The sequence below is a fragment of the Necator americanus genome, chromosome X (genome assembly GCF_031761385.1).
Source record: "Necator americanus strain Aroian chromosome X, whole genome shotgun sequence".
Classification (NCBI taxonomy): domain Eukaryota; kingdom Metazoa; phylum Nematoda; class Chromadorea; order Rhabditida; family Ancylostomatidae; genus Necator; species Necator americanus.
In genome coordinates, this window is record NC_087376.1 from 17,424,847 (window position 1) to 17,444,599 (window position 19,753).

Here is a 19,753-nt window from a genome sequence, read left to right on the forward strand (position 1 = left end):
AACATCTTGGATGACAATGGCGATTGAACGAAACGAGTGGAAGAGATGCTGGGGCTCGCACGTCCAGTGAAGACGGGCCATCTAAATATCTAAGTAAGTATCTAAGATTCGCAGCTTGACTTCGTTGGCGATCGACCGCAGGCATTTGCTCAATGAGTTGAATGTCAAGTTAGCTTTAGCGCATCTTTGCTGAATATCTTTCTCGTAGCTGCCGTTGTTCTCCAGCGGCAAAACTTGGTTTTTCTTGACCAAGGGAACGAAGACGGCTTTCAGTGACTACTTCAAAGGCCGGGCAAGATGTTGAACTCCACCAGAGCGAAGCGAATTGAGAAGACGGACTCGGTGAGGAGAGTTGAAAGTGGCTTTGAAGTCCAAAAAAGCCCATTGTAGAGGCTTCGAATACCGCTGCCACACTTCAACCACTCTCTTAACATCAAACACCTGATCAATCGTCGGTCGATCAGCGCGAAACCCGACTTGCTTGTCGCGAGTGGTTTCTTCGCGATGTAAGTTTAGTCGACCCAAGATGCTGCGCTCCAAAACTTTGTACATTACACGCAACAATGATATTCCTCGGTAATTCATGGGTTCCGTGACGGGTGCCTTGAGACGAATTATAGTAGCGTGTCTCCACGAGTCTGGTGTCGTTTCTTCAATCCTTTTTCAGCATACAGCCCAAATAACAGAACTCATCCAAGAGTTCCATTGGTTGTCCATCTACCTTGATTCTTGTTGAGGGTCTCGAGGAGGCTCACATCTGCTTGCATTTATCAGGGTGGAGTCGCAGTCCGTAGGCTGCAGCTAATTTCCATACAAGGTCAACAACATGTAACTTCGCACTGCTAGAAACGAATATTACTACATTGTCGGCGTATTCGAAATCCACCAAGGCACGTGTAGAACGTGCTAAAATGATACCGACGGGACACTGCTCAAGTGTTCTTCGCATTATGTCATCTACGACAAAGTTAAACAGAAAGGGTCTTGCCGCGGCCCCTTGTCTCACTCCAGTTTCCACGTCGAACGGTGTAGTACATCCAGCTGGTGTTCGGACCGCAGCAGTTGTTTTTTTATTCAGGTCGTTTATTAGGCGTGCGAATTTTTCTGGAACATCGGCACGAAGCGAGAGAGAATTGAGAAAACGGCCTTGGTGAGGAGAGTCGAAAGCGTCTTCGAAGTTCAAAAATGCTAACTGTAGAGGCTTCGAATACCGTTGCCACACTTCAAACACTCTTCTCACAATAAACTCCTAATCAATCGCCGATCGACCAGGGCGAAAGCCGGCTTTCTCGTCACGGGTGGTTTCTTCGCGATGTCGGATTAGCCGATCCAGGATGATCCGCTCCAAAACCTTGTAACACGTAGCAATGATATCCCTCGGTAATTATTGGGTTCCGTAACGGATAGCTTCTTGTGGAGAGGAATTATAATAGCGTGTATCCACGAGTCAGGCTTCCTTTCGTCTATCCATATTGGACGGATGATCGTCGTCAAATCAAATCCCAGAGAGGAAGAGATTTCAGCATTTCTAGAAACTAGAACCTCCGACTCCGTCGGTGGCTCTTCGCTGGCCGTGGTGTATATCTGTTCTTTGGGCATGCAAGTTCAGGGACAGACGGCGCTTGTCGGTTCAGCAAAGTGTTAAAATGCTCCCTGCAGAAGGGCAAGGTTGTTTCCCCGACAGCAACTCCGTTGGCGGTGTTCAGGACAGGCGAACACTTCTTCATCTTGGTGCTATACTGCCTTAGCAGAGTGCAGGTTTTTCTCGGGTTCTTATCCTCCCACGCCTTCTCAAACTCCTTCGTTCTTGATGTCCATTCGTTCGCAGGATCCCGTTTCAGCTGACGACGCAACCTTCTTTTCAGACTCCTCTTCTGGCTAAAGTCACCAGTAGTGCAGGCAACACATACAGAACACATTGTACGTGGATACTGTCTCCGCAGATGCAAAGGCGAACTTCTTCATCGATGGTAAAACCGGGAGCGTTTTCTTTGCACCGTGCTGGATGCATTTACTGAAAGACTCAGTGTCGTCCACTCTCTTCCTGGTCCATAATCCAATATTGATCGACACTCGTTAGCGGAATTTCTTTCTGCGTCCCTCGTTTTTCAGACCCGCAAGTCGAGCTTCAGCTGATGTTGAGCTCCCCGATACCTTTTCTAGAACCGTACCAAAAAGCTGAGAAAAACTGGCCGGTGGTGGGAATCGAATGCGACGTCTCAGACGACTCTAGATTTTCGGATATTTGACAACGGTATGTTCTTCGTCAGATCGTAATCGAGCTGAAGCTTAAGAGTCGGCATCTTCCGCTTTCGCTGTTCTTCTGGCGTTAATATGGTTGTCTCTTGCAACGTAAGCTGATGGCGTCGATGATTCCCTTTAAACGTGGATGCAATGATGAGATTCGTCTGCTCGCAAAGGTGTATCAAACGATTTCCGTTGTCCGATGTCTGCTCCATGGGATAGAACCATTTTCCAAGGACATCGGATTGTTGTTCAGGTCCTATCTTTGCATTCGCATCAATTCCGACAATTACCGCCTGCTGGCTTTGTAGCTAGGATATCATTGCAACTTGGTACCTTGGATATCAACGCGTTCATCATAAAACGCATCCTTGTTGTGGTCTTCTGTGGTTTTCGTAGGTGCGTGAGCAATTACGATGCAGAGTTTGAGTTCTCTGCGATCCCGGAATCGTACAGAGGCGCATCTTGACGACGTTGAACCATATTTCTCCACCTGATTGTGATAATCATTATTAACAGCTATTGCGCAGTCTCCTAGTTTCCTTTCATCAGCATCGCTCAGTAGATTGTGGTGTACTTGTCGATATTGATGCGAGGGCAATCCCTAATGCCTGTTTCCTGCAATGCAGCAAACGGATGCTTGCAGATATCGCAGAAGTCTGGATAGAGCGGCTTGCTGGAGTTCGCTTGACAGCGGCAGACAGTTCAACGTAACGAGACGGATGTTTGTTGCCAAAGATTCCATGTTTCCCTCTGGGTTTCGACCTTTCAGGGTATGGGCTCTGGCATAGTGCGGTGCAGAGGTTCCGCTTCCTGCACGATCGATCGGAGCTTCGAATAGTGCTATCCAAGCCTTTCTTCCCTCCGGGGTCGATAAATTGGTAGCAGACTTGTCCGGGAGGATAAAAAACACTTGATACATTGGGTAGTCACCGCAAGTCATTGCATAAGCCAGTTACGTTCGTAAACCTCAAACGATTATGCATTGAAGTGGGGGAGCATCCCAACCGGATTGATTAACGCCAGAAACTTTATCCTTTATCCTTCTCAATTTTGGAATTTTTGGATTAAGCATCCTCCTCCAACATAGATCTCCCCCACGCAGCAACTTAGCCGCGAAGCTACTTAGCGCGTTTCCAGGTGGCGTATAAAGGGCTAATTGCAGAACAAAAGCGCTCCTGTGCAGGTGGATTCAAGGGACGGACCTACTGTGCCAGGATTGACTCATAATGCCCTTGTTTCCTGCATGGCGATTCCGCAAATAGCCTGCAATCACGTAACCGGAAGGAGCAAGGGAGGTGGTTTGAAGTCGCCTCCAACAAAAAAGCCCCACTTGTCCTTTGCGGGAGAACACAACGTTCTCCCTGAGCTCATGGGACTTGAGGCCTGAAATTCCTGAAATTTGCCTATGGGTTTTAAACATATATGCGCGACACAGTAATAGAAAAAAGTCCCCCAATTCCGAAGAAAGCCTGGTACGGTACGGTAGCGTCAGGAAAGTCATCGAGACTGCCGAAACGGAAAGTGACTAGGGTGACGATCTGTGCTTATAACGCACATACGATTGCATCGGAAGCGGGCATTGAAGATTTGATTATGGAATCTTTGAAGATTTAAATCGACGTCGTTGCACTAATCGAGGGGAGAGGGCGCCATGACACCGGAGAAAGACTGTTCTTAGGAACGTGCGACAGTAGATTAGTTGGTGGAGTGGGTGTCTTCGTCAACACGAGTATGGTAATGAACATGTACTCTTTCGAAAAATTGACGTCATGAATAGGACGTTTACGAATGAGAAGACGTGGATCAATACCAACTTTGAGTGTCTTCGTCTCCAACATTAAGGAACAAAAAAAAAATAGAAGCATTTTATACAGATTTAGTTACCTTCCACAAGGTCATTGTTGTTTATGTTTATTTCAACACTAAAATTGGCCCGAGAGGAACGCCTGAGGAACTTTCTGTTAGGACTCGTGGCCTCCAATGGAACGAGCAGGGGAGAGGCTTTCCGAGTTTATCATGACAACTAAGACCATCCATGGGAACTGGCAACCTTAGAAGTCCTCTATATAGGATTAGACCATCACCTCTTTCTAGGAAGATTTTCCTTAACGGAAGAGAGAAGTCTGCGAAGTTCACTAAGGGGACTCCCAGAACCATCTTTGTGTGGAATCTCTTCACATCGCTATTCGACTTTTGGAAAGATGCCACAATGGACAACGTTGACTACGAATATGATCGGCTCGTAAGACATAGTACGAGGTGAGCGAAGTGTTTTAAAACCACCAAGAGACGCTTGTTCCCGAAACTCTAGAGCTAATACGTCAGCGTGGAGCTGCATGAGCAGCAGGCAACCACGTACTCAGTTTGCGAACAGATCAGAGAGATGATGAAAAGGACTTCGAAGTGAGAAGAGCAACAGTATTAGCTGAAGCAGCACATGCAGGCAAGGGTATTTGCTACGCCTGTCGGAACTCCGCCAGTTATGGAACAAAAATGAGCGCTCTGCGGAATCTCCTAAACAGGATTGAAAGAAACATTAGATGATGGCCAGCAATGCGAGCGAGCAGAGTTTTGAAATATCGCGGAAGTACAAGACGCCGCTGTGTCTTATTTTTATCGACTTGAATAAAGCCTTCGATGCAGTGGAAGCAGTCACGAAAGCCGTCGAAAACCAAGGGGAACCTACTTCATACATAAAGATATTTCGTTATTCGAATGCTCAGCTGTGTATATCTAGGTCGGGAGATTAATATGATGAACGACTTCACCTCCGAGCAGGAGAAAAAGAGTGGGTTATGGAGGACTAAGAAAATCTGGCTCCGTGGTCACCTATTCAAGAACTCAGTTCTTCCTACTTTGACCTACGATTAGGAAATCTGGGCGTCTCGCAAGCGGGAGGAAAATGCGATCAGCGTGTCATCGAACGCCCAGTTGAAGGAGTGATATTAGCAGTGTCTGGCTTCACGCAAGTAAAAAATGGTGTTTGAAGTTCAACTTTACGTCATCAATCGAAAATCAGCGAAAATCAGAGACTCTTCCGCATACGCGAAAGAATGTAAAATTAGGTGAGCCGGACACGTGATGCGTTCGAACGACAATCGTTCGACCAGAGCTGTGAGCAACTTGTTACCACGCGATACTTTGCGCTTTGTAGGAAGACCGCTAACCCGATAGTGAGAACCCTTCACAAAGTTCTTGAAAGAAGTTTGATGCTCTTCGAGTCTCTCGCGAAACGAGAAGCCACTTTGCAACTTTTGGGTGCTATTGGGTCGAATGGAAATATCAGTGTTGCCTGCTTGAACAAATCGAGAACAACGGGAGCACAAGCTGCACAAGTGATCTTTCTCCTAACAACAACAATGAGGTTTCGGAAATCTCCACCTTAATTTTTGAGAATGGCATCTTCTTTGCAAGGATCAGGTTTCTACAATTACTGAGTTATCTCATGAGTAAGCGCATCGGAGAGCACACTTCCTGTCGAAAACGATGCCACTTTCGTAAATTTGTTCTAGGTTGGCACGGCAGAAGAAGTGTCAAACACAGTGGAAGAGGCTTATGACATTAGGTGATACTTTTGGTTTTTTTCCACTATGTCCCGTCCTCATCCCGCTCGTTGCCTCCTGTTCAGTTCTGCGTGTTCATCATGTTCATTTCCTGGTCATCATGTTCATTTCCTGGTCTAAATACACGCATCAATACAAATATTCGGATATATTCGTTCCGAATATTCCCGCTATGTTGAGCGCAGGTGTATCATCAAGGATCCATCCTTTTTCGACATGGCATTGGAAGGTCAGGAACTTTCGGAAGTTGGTTTCCATCTTGGAGATGAGCTTAACGATCGTTTGTCAGATCGCTCAAGAGGATCTTAGGTATACCTCTTACGTCCTTAAAATCCGCCAAATGCTTTTCGAGGTCTAACCCTTAAAAATTAGCCGCTGCTATTTGACTTTTGATCTCCTAACAGTCCCAAGCTAAACCCTCTGAATCAGTACATATGGGACGCAGTCTAGAGGCCAATCAAAAGGTACACACACTGTGACGTCAACTTCCAGAGGGCTATCCTATCAAGATAAAATTACGGACCATGAACCTCGATCAGCTAAGAATAGCGTAGTCGCGCTTTATGGCTAGGATCGAACAGGTAATTGACTCACTGGGTGGCTATGGAGAATGAATATTCTTGGTAAGGATCCTTTTAATGACATATAACAGCATTTTTTAGTGCCTTTGTGAATTGGGTTAAATAAGGAAGTTCTTCCATGTAACGTTTTTTGTCCGGGATGTTGCGGCGCGTCATGTGTATTCTATGTCGAGAACGTAATTTTCGGGAGCAGCTTGTTGTGTGAAAATCAAATGTCATACAGAACAGATTAAACTGCAGGTGGTTCGCCTCAAGTGAGTGGTGGACATTGCGTCAGCAGAGCAGTTGGAACTTTTTTATTGCGCGATTCGAACAAAACACCTCCCTATCACCTTCTAGTCACTTAGTCGCAGGTTTTTCTTACCATACATATATACATAAATATATAATCGTCTTTACCAAAGGCCTGAAAATGGTTCGAAGTCTTTGATTCCATGAATATCCCATCAAACTCCTCTCTCCTCGCCAAACCTCGATATTGTTTTTAATACCTCATGCAAGACCTCCAAAAAGAAAACAAGCTGACCAGTCCCACGACCGTCGAGGCTGGTGAACCACCGCGTTCTTATAGATAGCCACCAAGGCGAACGAGATCTATGCTTTGTGCAGTATCCTTAAGAACTGATGTCTGGTGTTAAGGAACTGCATGTGGAACAATCTTATAGCTCACAGTGTTACGAACGGCATGCAGTCATTTTTAATCGATAGACACTCATTTTTGTTACTCATGGTTGGATTCCTGACGGAAATCCAGAATGCTTCCGATGCCTTCCTAGCAGATAGTTCTTTTTCGTTTCTCGTGCGCTAATATCATACACTTTGTTTCAAACTCATTTCCATCATGCTTCTCATTTTTGTGGCGCCCTAATGGTGTTATCGATCATCCACGCCTTTTAGCAGCCAAATTTTCTTTGATACGCAGGTTCAGCATCCTTTCATTTTTCCAGTATAGATAGCGTTGCACGCTAGACATTTTATTTGGTAGATGACTTCGATTTTGGTGCAATCTCCAGTCTTACCGAATGGACAAGTAGCGCAACACTCTGGCACACATTGCCTATCATAGAATCTATTGCGAACTAACTGTCGCTTGATGCTGTCCCTCGGGATGTTCGCCAATACGACATCATCTTGCAACTGTGCTCGCAAAAGAGTCTGGCGTACAGAGCGGCAGTTAAGGAGTCAGAGACGAAGGGGATGCACAAAGGAATTCTACCTTCACGTGGGATCCTCAGTGTCTCTTGATAATTGCCTTTTTCATGCTAATAGAATGAGCTGAAGTTGGGCTCATCAGTATGTTGTTCGAGGTTTCCTTGCGATACCATTTCACACTTGGAATGTCATTGTACAGTTTTACTTGGGGGAACAGTTAAGCCAGCGGATCATCTTTTAGTTGTTCTCGGGTGAGTTTTATGTACTGCGATCGTTCATTCAAAATTCTAAAACATTCGTCCATTTCGGATTGCGTTGATGTTACAAGAAAGCAATCATTTTTGTAGCGCCCCAACGGTATCATCGAACTTCCGCGCCTTTTACCAGCCAAATGTTCCTTGATATGCAGGTTCAGCATCCTTCCAGTTTCTCCAATATAAATGGCGTTGCACATTAGGCATTCTATTTGGTAAATAACTCCGATTTTCGTGCAGTCACCAGTATCACCAAATAGACAAGCGGCGCAACACTCTGACATGCATTGCCTATTGTAATTGCGAACTTACTGTCCCTTGATGCTGTCGTTCGGGATGTTCGCCAACACAACATCATCTTGCAACTGTGCCCGCAGAAGAGTCCGGTGTATAGCAGAAGTTAAGGAGTCAGAGGCTAAGGGGATGCACAAAGGAACTCTACCTTCATGTGGGATCCTCACTGTCTTGTTTGTAGTTCGAGATTGGATTTTAGATTTTGATCTCGTGTAACCGTTTCAACTAGCTATGTTTGTGGCTAGTTTAGTGATTCCTCCCGTTCTCTATCCCCTGTGCACACTATTGTTGCTGTTTTGACCGTATTTCGGATAATTGCCTTTTTCATGCCAATAGGATGGGCTGACGTTGCGTTTATCAGTATGTTTTTCGAGGTTTCCTTGCGATACCGATACCATACTACACCTGCAATGCCATTATGTAGTTCTATTTGAGCATTTAAATGAGGCAGCCAACCATCTTTTGGTTGTTGTTGAGTGAGTTTTATGTACTGTTATCGTTCATCCAAAATTGTAAAACATTCTTCCATTTCGGATTGCATAGATATATTTCATAGGTTACAATGAAGCAATTATCGATATAACGGCAGTACATTTGTGGAAGACGTTCGATTATCGGTTGTTCTATTTTGCTCATAAACCAAATTTCAAGAACTTAAGCAAGCCCTTGGCCCATTGCAGGTCCTCTTATTTGAAAGTAATATTTTCCTGACCATTAGAAAATGTTGCACTGAAGGCATTCGTTGATCAGGATCATTATTGTTACTATTTGTTTGTTATTTATTGTTTGCTTAGACCAAAGGTTTCTATAATACGGCCGTGTCTGTATAGCACTGCAGATAACGCTTGTAACGCGTGTTCGTTTTGAACCTTTGTGTGCGAAGACGTCACTTCAAATGACTCCATGACACAGTTTTGCTCGAATTTGGCTTTTTAAAGACTTTCAAGGAATTGTGAACTGCTTCATAGGTGAGACGACACTTTTGGTAGTAGTTGACTCACAATTCTATTTAGAAACGAGGAGATACGATCTGTTGGTCCCCCTACACAACTTATTATTGGCCTTATTTTATAAGTCTCCGCTTACGTTGATTTTAAGTCGTTCCTTGAAAGCTTCTGCGTTTTAATCAGGCTATAAAAAACGAGACAGTTCGGTGTTTCTATTTTCAACCTGCTAAGAACACTTTCGTCAATCTTAGCGCCCTTACCGACGCTCATCCAAACATAGTTCAGATGTTTATTTAGTGCAGTAAAATCTTTTTTCTGTAACTCTGCGATAAATACTATGAATAAATAGCCGTTCCGCTATTTCTCGACCTAGTGTTTGCGGCATAACTACAAACTCTCCTCCCTTGTCGCTCACCGAGATACGCAGTGTCCCATTAGATATTAGTTCTCGGGCTTCTCGAAACCCTTGCCATTGATGGATAGTTAAGTTTCTGTGCCGCTGACTTCGATGTTGGTTAATGGTAGCTAACACTCCCACTGATACAATTCTCAACCTTACATCGGTTTCAGGAACTGTGTCAGGTTCTTTATAAAAAGTACGAGGCAACGGGACAGGTGGAAGTAACTTTCTATTTATAGACGTGGATTGTAATGTGTTTCCATGTTCTGTGGATGTATTGATTTCACAAACAGGGTCGCGATGCATACTCAAAAGTCTATCGTACTTTGTATTTATTACGTGTAAATGTATAAGTGTATTTGCGCCGTCATAGGAAGTAAGGATTAATCCTGGTCCAGTACGAGGCGTCACGTGAACCATTATGCATCTCAGGAGAAGCACAAGCACGTCAAGCGTGTGTTTGTATTTTCTTAACAGGAGATCGTAGGAGGGATGTAGCAAGAAGAGGGGGCTCGTAAGCACAAGGGCGAAAGGATTACAGAAATAAAGAGGACAAAGAAGAATGGGGAGGGTAGTCGCTGTTGAATAAATTCATGATAAAGAACTCTATTTATGATTTCTTGTTATGTCAACGAGGTTTTGGTGAAACTTTATATTTGGCTTGAGGATGCAACAAATTCGTCTTTGTCAAAGGCCTGAAAATTGTTCGAAGACCTCAGACGAATGATAAAGTTTCACCAAAACCTCGTTGGCGTTACAAGAAAGCATAAATACAGTTCCTAATCCCGGAGTTTCGAGAAGAGGGGACTTGGAGATCATATTCAGAAATGCGAAATTTAGAAATTTAGATGCTTATAAGCTAAAACGTACCATAATGAGATGCCCAGCGATGCTCCGAACATTGTCGGCGGGTGGCACAATGTGGTTAAGCGGCGTTTCTATTGAAATGGTCAGAAACCAGTCCCTGACAGAATTGAGATTTTTCAAGAGAGCTGATAAATTGGTTCTAGAATGGTCTGTGAGAATAGAACCGTCGCAAGTTATTGGATAAGCCGCATGCATTCATAAACATGGAGGAACGTTTTAGTGTTATTCTATAACCAGCCTAAACGTCCGGTTAAAGCCGGACTCCAGACTTTTTGTGGTATTCCATTCACTCGCCTTCACCAGTCAATCAAAATCAACAGTAGTGACATTTTCAGTAAAACTAGAAATGTTTTTTTTCTACCAATGCTTTCTTCAATTTTCCTCAAAAATTAAGGCAGATTTCAAAGATGAAAGTTTTCATTGTTTTCTTAATAAACGCGTCACTTCTACATTTCGAGAACATTCAAGCTTGACTGTACATCTTATCATAAACAAAATAGATGGTCGAGTGAGTTCCATGTTCGACCTTCTTTGAATCTTGGCATCGTAGAGTTTGATCGTGTACTACTTTTTAAGCAGAACCAAGATTGTTACCAAGATTAACATAGATGGTCATTTATCTCTAGATAATGGTCTGCTGGTGAAGTGCTCGCCTATCAAGATCATGGCGGTGGTTCTATAGTACTATGTTATGCTATTATATAGCGTGATATAGAGCACAAAGGTCCCACAGGGAGTATTATAAAGATAATTATCAGGTGGATGAGAGAATTGTCCCAATCACGGATGCAGAAAGCAATTACGGTCAGTATCTGAATAATCTTCCACCAGAATGCCATCAATACATTGTTCCCGTGGAAATAGCAGATTCAGGTTTGACTTTCGCACAGTGTTCAAACAATTCCTTTTAGATTCCTCATTTTCACTATTTCAGCGTCAAAGACTGCTTTGCAATACGAAACTACTCTACGTGCAACACTGTGCCCCGAACAAATAGGTCGTCTTCCCAGATTCGATATTCTTTTCTTGGGCATGGGCACTGATGGCCACACCTGCAGTCTATTTCCAGGTCATCGTCTACTTCAGAAGGTTTGTTTATAAATAAGCAAGTAATTGTTGACACGTGTAGTAAGAAGGACTAAATGCAGTGGCGCAGGGAGGAGGGACTATGTGGATTGTCGCACAAATCCTCTATAATTTTTTGAGTGTTTCACTCCATTTCAGATTTTTGCAAAACAACCAGACCTAGGCACCAGAGATATGCGCCCGAGGGTTGTCATTTTGTGATCTCCATTTATCTCTCGACGATAATGCTCATGTAGTCATCTATTCTTTATTTTTGTGTAAGGATTGGGACTGAGACTTGTAGAAGCCGCCACGTACCTTCCTGACCTTAAACTTCTTTCCATCCAGGAGGCACTGGGGGTGGCTGAAGAGCAGTAATTGGAAGGACCTATAAGTAGGCTGGGATCTGGTCGACCTCGTCATCCGATCCACCTACTGTGTGTTCCACACAGTGTTATCTTACATCGCTTCTCATCTCCAGTGATGGGCGTCGTAACTCTTAAGTTTCTTTTGAAGAGAGAAAAGAAAGTCATGTGCTCTTCTTTCTTGCAACGTCGAGCAGTGACAGCTGGTGGGGTTTGTGGACTCTGACAATCTTCGTTGGGTCATGCGCAGTAGTTAGATAATTGATCCCAACCGTGATTGCGAAGTCCCTGGTGGTAGCATATGGCTCTGGCTTCAGCTCGTCCACGATCCATCTCTAGTGGCCGACCGCTAAGAATGATCCAGCGAATAGTCGACATTTTTGAGAAGAATTGTAAGAACACAAGTAGAAACTTGGTTGCAGAGAAATACTAACACGCCTCCATCAATTAGTGAAGGTATTGGAGCTGATGTGATGTGAAAGGGGTTACTGGTCTCCAAGGGACAGTCTCTCTCTGAAGATAGATTTTGCGGTCAGCGTAAAGAGTTAATTGAGAATAGTTGATAGTTATTGTCGAACAATGATAACTTTTCATATTATGACTATCAAGGGATTTCGGCGATATTACGACGAGCAAAAGACATCTACACCCGGAGGCAAGAGTAGAATTTGTGCATAGTTTGCCACACGAGTTAGTGAATAACGATGTTCTTAGTAAATTCCGTGCAGTTTTGCAGAATTATGCAGACAAATTTTATCTATATTTGAATGAAATAGAAAATAGAAGGTCTTAAGTTGGTGACTTGGGAAAGTTTTGGCAATATTACGACTGCACACTCGCTCCGCTCTAATTATATAAGGATACCGTTTGCGAGGTTGCCTACACAAATTTGATTGCTAAATGCTCGTGGTGACCTAGCTTTCACTGAATGCAATCAAGCATTCGAGTGTACGCATTTTACAACATATAAACTGCACAGTTATTTGATGCAAGACTCACACACACTCCAAAAACGTGGTGTCGTTCAGCTCATCGCCAAACTCCTTAGCCTGAAAGTTAAACTTCCTCACGAGAGCATTTATTCTTTGGCAACAACGACTCGCTTTGTCACGTTGAACTGCCGAACACTGTCGAGTAAACTCGGACAACCCAACCCTTTGAAGATAGATTAGTTAGGATAGATTAAGGAGGCCGCGAATACAATTCTGATTGTTACCTGCATGTGATAGGTATGCTTTCACTAAACGCAATCAGGTATTCGAGTATACGCTTTGGGAACGTACAAAGTGTCCAACTTGCATAATCAAATGGCGCAAGTTTCCGTCCTGTCTACGATATTTCTGTGTGCCACTTGCTGCGCTACAGGAAACTCATATCAGAGATCGACATATCATCAGTATTGGAGACACTATCTGCTGCGGCGATACAAATGAAAAAGAGATAGGAGACTGCGCGATAGCTGTGAGGAACGACTACAATAACATGGTAGAGGAGTTTGGCGCAACGTCGTCTAGGTACGTCGTTGTTCGACTGCGGGATCGCAGAGGACGTAAACTCTGGATCGTAAGTGCCCATACACCTACGGAAACCGCTGAAGACAACAGTATGGACCCCTTTTATGATGAAGTTTGGTGTCTAAAATACCCATTCAACAGGTGTTTATTGTCGGCATTGACGCGAATGCGACTATAGGTGCTGAATAACAATCCGATGTGCCACGGAAATGGTACTATCGAGCGGAGCGCACGTCGGGTAGCGGTAACCGTCGGGTTGAATTACGTGAACAGACAGGTCTCATCATCGCTTCCACGTTGAAGAGGAATAATCGACGCCATCAACTTATGCATCAAAGGTCAACCCTTTGGACGCTTGAAAAACATCGCAAGCGGGTGGGTCGGCTTATGTGGGAAAAAAAGTTAATCTTGTACTTGTACTAATTGTACAATTGCTTTACAACTTGCTCCGGTGCGAAGTTTGAGTGAGTAGTGATGGTGACTCTATTCCAATACTTCCATTTGCATGTTCATAGTGTCCTTTATTGGAAACCTTCCTTCAAATTAGCAAAAGGAGAAAATTCCGAAGTCCCTGAGTACTTGTTGTGAACCCGTCTCTATTGCTGTAGATTGTCTCTCCTCTCGCTGGGTGTTCTACGCTTATACTTAGATACTTAGATGACCCGTCTTCACTGGACGTGCGGGCCCCACCATCTCTTCCACACGTTTCATTCCCTCGTCATTGTCGTTCAAGATATTCTCAGGTCTCGTGAGTGACGTTGACGGTCCTTGAGCAGTATTCGGCTGAGCTCTCAGCTGGTCCATCCGTTTAGCGAACACATCACCACATCTCGTTGGTGATCTTCCTCGAGGGCATTTAGCATCTCTTAGGATACTCTTTAGCGTTCTTTTAGTTCATCTATCGTCGATTCTACCCATAATGTGACCGACTCATATATATCCTATATATCCTATATCCTATCCTTTGCTTTTGATATATATTCCGCTGGGTCGCGAAGACGGGACATTGCTCTTAATTGCGAGCTGCGAAGGCCGGCTAGATGTTGTGTGCGCCGGTTAAACCACAGAAGACATCTCTCAAGGGATCTGTGGGTAGTGATTAGTTTCTTAGAAGTGGATGCGGTGTCTGCCCATGTCTCCGCTGCGTAACAGAGCGCAAGAAGAACTGTCGAGTCAAACAGATGGGCGCGGAGATCTTGGTCCGTCAGTTCGCTTACCTGATGGGTGCGAATGCTGCCTACGCTGCTCTCATCATTCTATTTACTTCTTCCTTCAAGTAGTTTTCCATATTCATAGAACGTCCAGGTAGGCGTATGACGAAGTTTCTACAATCTGGTAGCTGTCAAGCTGTACTTTTCCGCTCTCGCAATAGGCGTTCTTCATGAACAGTGTCTTCTTTCTGTTTGTTCTCTTCCTTGCTTCGTTCAATTCCTCGAGCATCGTCTCTGCTTCATCGGTATTTCTGGAAAAGAGAACCGAAACCGCGAAACGGAAGTTTGAGAGAAACCTTCAATCAACATCCACACCCCTTTCTTCCCAAGCAAGTTATTTTTTTATCCATTATAATGCAGCCGCAAACAGCTTTGGCGATACAGCATCGCCTTGTTATACCCCCTTTCCAATGGGCATGGTGAAGGGGGCGGTGGAAAAGCTGAATCCTATGCAGCGATCGTAGCAATTGGCTAATGTCACAAACGACGCGTCCACATCTTGACCGACCAGCGCTAACAGCATTGGATTCGTTTCTACGCTGTCGGAGGCTTTCTTATAGTTGATGAAGGTTAGAACAAGGGGCAGGCGGTATTCCTGCAGAGCAGTGCGACCCCTCGACACGGTCTGGATGTGCTCCATGCAGTTAAATCCCTAAAACAATACTCCTTTTTCTTGAGATTTTACTTCATTCAGGGTCCCAATATGCCTGTGAGGGTGATCTTGGTGAATACTTTGCATAACACGCTCAGCAAGCATATCGGACGGTAGTTTTGGAGGTCGTCTTGGTCACCTTACTCATGCATAAGAACGGTTCGCGAATCTCTGGTGCAATTTTACCAGTGGAAATGACCAGGGTTGGCACAGGAGTTGACGAACGGAAGAGGTTCGAGTAGAACCTCTCTGTAATGATTTCCACGACTAGAAGAGGTGCAGATTCTGCCTTCGTTACCAAGGCTGTTAGTGGAATATAATATTTGCGGAGACACTGCAGCATTTCTTAAGACTCGTACTTCTTTGTGTTGCTTCCAGAATCTTGTTATGTTGTATTTCGAAAGATCCTGCAATGCTTTTCTGCATCTAGTGTTTACTACTAATCGCTCAGTATACGATGCATTCGGATCAAGCCTCAAAGCCCTTCTTTCCAACAATTCCTTGGTGGTCTTCGAAATTCGATCCAAGTTTTTCGTGCGCAGCTTTGGGGCACGCTCAGCACAGGCTCATAATCCTCTGAGCAGCATCTCGTAGTCCACGTTTGGATCCTCCTCGATGTGCCAGTCACCTTGGGACAAGGAGTCCTCGAGTATGCGATCGTCTTATACTTCTTTCCTTCTTCGTTACCGACAGTAAATGTTCTTTTCCATCGTACGGCTAAGTCGTATTTTCGCACGAAGGAGACGGTGATCAGAACCACTACAAAAAGATGGTACTACTGAGACGTTAAGTAGATACCACCTCCGGTTGGTGAGTATATGGTCGATTTAGTCATTAGGTGATTCCCATGTCCACCGACAATGACTTCATGAAAAGAGAATTTCCATGAAAGAGGGGAACAGTCCGGCGAGACGATTGCCATTTTCATTCCGGTCCCCTAGTCCGAATCTTCCGATCCTTTATTCCTCTTTTGTAGCTTTTCCTAGTTTTGCGTTGAAGTTCCGGACAACGAATTTGTAGGGTTTCGTTTTCGTTGTTGGCGAGGATCACTTTATCCAGCTCCTCATAAAACGCGGCGAACTCGGATTCATCAGCTGCTGATGATGGTGAGTAGCAGTTGTTGATACTGATGGATTTTTGGCGCAGAGGGCGGAGGCGGAGAATGGCCAAGCGAGGTGTTAGGATCTCATGCGAATCAATAAGATGGACGACAGCTGGATGCACAACAAAACCAGTACCTCCTACTTTTCACGACTTTCTCTCCGCGAATGACGAGTGTACGTCGCTAGTTCTGCACTTGGTCACCTGCAAAGCAGTCACGAAAAATTTGATATGCTCTGCAGCTCTGAGAAAGGCGTGCAAGACAGCGTCTGTGGACACTGTTCTCGCGTTGTAAGTACACAGTCTGAGAGAGTCTCCTCGGCGAGTCGTGCGTGTGTCGCCTTGCTCCAGAATCAAAGACTTGCTGAGCAACCTGAAATTTTATCACCTCTCACCGGTCGTCATACCGTTCGATGTCTGAGCACGGCCCAGTGTGCAGGGTACTGAGGCAGTGAATATGCTGGGGTGGCAAGAAGACTTTTCCCCAAATTAAGCAGCCGTGCCATGGCGAGCTTAGCTTTCCACACAAGTCATCGCCCAACCTATATGAATTACGGAGCCATCTTGCGACATTTTGCCAAGACTGTGGTGAATCTTAGCAGTGGCTTACTCTTAGCTAGGCTTCTGATTCCGAGAAGTCGCAATACAGGATGTGTCGAACTCCTCGGTTTGCGAGATCCTGCCGGAGGACGAACCGCTGTGCATCGTAGTTCGACCCCCAGAGTCACCTCCATGCCATTGGTGGTGGTAAACCGTTCTGCGCTTATAAACAGTGCAAATGTGCCTGTCAGCAAGAGGAACTAATTATTTCTCGGCACCCTGCGTTCGTAGATACGAATTTTGAATGAATATTTGTGGGTTCAGTTGAAAATAAGGGGAACAAGTTTGGAGAATAGCTCCTTGTTTTTCCTGGAATTGTTCACCAAAATCTTATTTTTGCAGAACGACTTACTAACATGGGTCGTAGCAGTCACCGATTCTCCAAAGCCGCCATCACAACGAATTTCGCTCACATTGCCAGTGCTTAATGCTGCAAAAAATGTAGCTTTTATTGTCACTGGTGAGGAAAAAGCGGCTATAGTTAAGGTATGATTATAACAGTTTTATCTCTCAACACACACACACACACACACACACACACACACACACACACACACACACACACACACACACACACACACACACACACACACACACACACACACACACACACACACACACACACACACACACACACACACACACACACACACACACACACACACACACACACACACACACACACACACACACACACACACACACACACACACACACACACACACACACACACACACACACACACACACACACACACACACACACACACACACACACACACACACACACACACACACACACACACACACACACACACACACACACACACACACACACACACACACACACACACACACACACACACACACACACACACACACACACACACACACACACACACACACACACACACACACACACACACACACACACACACACACACACACACACCTGTTGGTTGGAAGCCCTAAAGAACTGTTTTAAAAGATTTGTTGAAGATGTGCTTGTATGTGCGTGAGCAAAAAATAAGCCCATAAAGGATTGGGTTCGGAGGAGAGGCTGGTGAGAAATGTGGAAAGGTGCTCGGAACCGTTTTGCAGAGGTTTCGTCGTTTCGTCTAAATCCCGTCATTTCGGTTGGGGTTCGCACATCATGGAAAAATTTGGTGATGTTATACGAATATTTTTGTTCTGCTACCTCGTTACGAGGTCTAAGATGTCTGTTTTGAGGGTGCTGAGTGGTAGTGCCTGCTTCCGAACTGGTAGAGGCGCGATGCCGAATATCATTCTATCAGGGATGAGTGTAGTGCAGTCGGTAAAAGGTCCCGCTTTGACTGAGCGATCGATCAGTGGTTCGAAACTGTCCTAGTGCTACCCATGCCCTTCATGCTTCTGTGGTTGATAAATTGATACCAGACCTGTTTGAGAGCATTAGAAAACACCGACTTAACACATCATCTAGCCCCCGCAGATAATTGAAAAATTTTACGCGCGTTCGTAAACCTCAAACAGTTCTGGTTCAATGTTGAACGTGTAGGCACATCCCCATTGAGACCGATTAACGCCGTGCATTTTTACTTTTGATGTCAATCTATCAATCTGAGAAACGCGTGTCGAAAAAAACTGTCTTGAGTAATGGTTTTGTTCTGGTTATTCTGCCTTTCTGGTCTACACAGTATAGTATTGCTGTCAAGTTGGTAGAAACGGAACGAAGAGTTAATCAGAATGTAAATGTTTAGGTTTTCTGTTTCTGTGTTGTTTTTCTTTTTTTTTCTTACGTTTAGGTGCAAGCTTTATTATTAAACGTAGCAGGTGTGGAGTGCATTAAATGGAGTGCAGAAGCTTTTATGCGTTTCTCGCTCCCCTCTCTTTCTTCCTTTCCTTCTTTTTTATTTCTTTCCTTCTCTCTTTTCTTTTCTTCTCTGTCTCCAGCTTTGGTACAGTTACTTGTTCCTAGCAGAGATAGATACCGACGCCTATGAAGATACTCCAACAGACTTTTATCACTTTACAGTTTCTAACGGTCTGAGATTTAACTGATTTTCGTTGGTTCTTTGTTCCGTATTAATTCGTCGTGTCGAGGTAAGATGAACTCTACACATTCATGGGCGTTCATTGCACTAAAGAGCGCAGTCACTCTTGCACGATGAAACGGTATGGAACGGTGATCAAGCCTCCGCAGTCAATGGAACCATCATTTGGAAACCTACAAATATAGAACAGTAAAGTCAACATAGTTCCTCATTCATGAGACACCAACGAAAATGTATTCACCTTTTGGCAATAACAAATTTGTTAGACTTTAAGCTTGCCTGGTACATCTATCTCGTTACAGCGAAATTTCTTTCAGACTGTGCTTGACTCCGATGTACAACATGTTCCTGCGTCTTTCGTGCGGCCATTCAGTAAGAAGCTGCGGTACTTTTTGGATAAAGATGCCGCCAGCAAGTTATAGATTCAAAATGTTCGAGCACCATGATGTTTGCAATTATTCACATTCTATTCAATTCGTTTCGTTTGTATTTGTTTGCACGATGCATCACACTCTCTCATTTTAAGTCGCTGTTTTTTGGAACATATTTCATGGACTCACTCCTAGCACAAAAGAAAGTGTTTCTTCTCATTATTGTTATGAACTTATTTTTCAGTCCGCTTAATTTTTAACATATTTTTCCTAATGACTTAAAAATCGTTCTGTAATACCATAAATTCGAATTCCAGCTGCTTCTCAGAGACATTTTCTGATTCTCAAAATTATTCCAGTCTTCGTGAATTTATGTCCGAAGGAAAAACTAAATGTGAAGTCCAGGATAGAAAACCTTGTTTTGGAATGTTCTGAGATTGGATTTTCTAGCATCATCAGTGGGTCTTGTACAGTTAGTGGACGATGTGGGAACGGTCTAACGTACGCCGCTTCCGCGTAGGAGAAGATTATCGTAAA

The 19,753-nt window shown here is 44.2% G+C and overlaps 4 protein-coding genes across 5 annotated transcripts; 1 reads left to right on the forward strand and 3 right to left on the reverse strand.

Annotated features, from left to right (window-relative positions):
* Positions 1 to 276: 276 nt before the first annotated feature.
* RB195_023784 (uncharacterized protein) lies at positions 277 to 585 on the reverse strand (the record flags this gene model as incomplete). 2 transcript variants are annotated; one of them, XM_064211329.1, is made up of 1 exon in its annotated part: positions 277 to 585. In XM_064211329.1, one exon carries the CDS (start codon positions 583 to 585, stop codon positions 277 to 279), a length of 309 nt encoding a protein of 102 aa, XP_064067210.1. The 2 variants fall into 2 exon arrangements, with proteins under 2 accessions (XP_064067210.1, XP_064067211.1); XM_064211330.1 differs by having other exon boundaries at positions 277 to 552.
* A 950-nt stretch (positions 586 to 1,535) lies between these two features.
* On the reverse strand, positions 1,536 to 1,919 carry RB195_023785 (uncharacterized protein; the record flags this gene model as incomplete). The annotated part of the gene is made up of 1 exon (XM_064211331.1): positions 1,536 to 1,919. One exon carries the CDS (start codon positions 1,917 to 1,919, stop codon positions 1,536 to 1,538), a length of 384 nt encoding a protein of 127 aa, XP_064067212.1.
* A 300-nt stretch (positions 1,920 to 2,219) lies between these two features.
* RB195_023786 (uncharacterized protein) lies at positions 2,220 to 4,085 on the reverse strand (the record flags this gene model as incomplete). Its single annotated transcript, XM_064211332.1, has 2 exons — positions 2,220 to 2,555; positions 3,906 to 4,085. The coding sequence occupies 2 exons, from the start codon at positions 4,083 to 4,085 to the stop codon at positions 2,220 to 2,222; spliced, it is 516 nt and encodes a 171-aa protein (XP_064067213.1).
* Positions 4,086 to 5,223: 1,138 nt separating this feature from the next.
* RB195_023787 (uncharacterized protein) lies at positions 5,224 to 19,267 on the forward strand (the record flags this gene model as incomplete). Its single annotated transcript, XM_064211333.1, has 6 exons — positions 5,224 to 5,312; positions 5,402 to 5,582; positions 11,064 to 11,178; positions 11,240 to 11,394; positions 17,156 to 17,299; positions 19,163 to 19,267. The coding sequence occupies 6 exons, from the start codon at positions 5,224 to 5,226 to the stop codon at positions 19,265 to 19,267; spliced, it is 789 nt and encodes a 262-aa protein (XP_064067214.1).
* Positions 19,268 to 19,753: the final 486 nt, after the last annotated feature.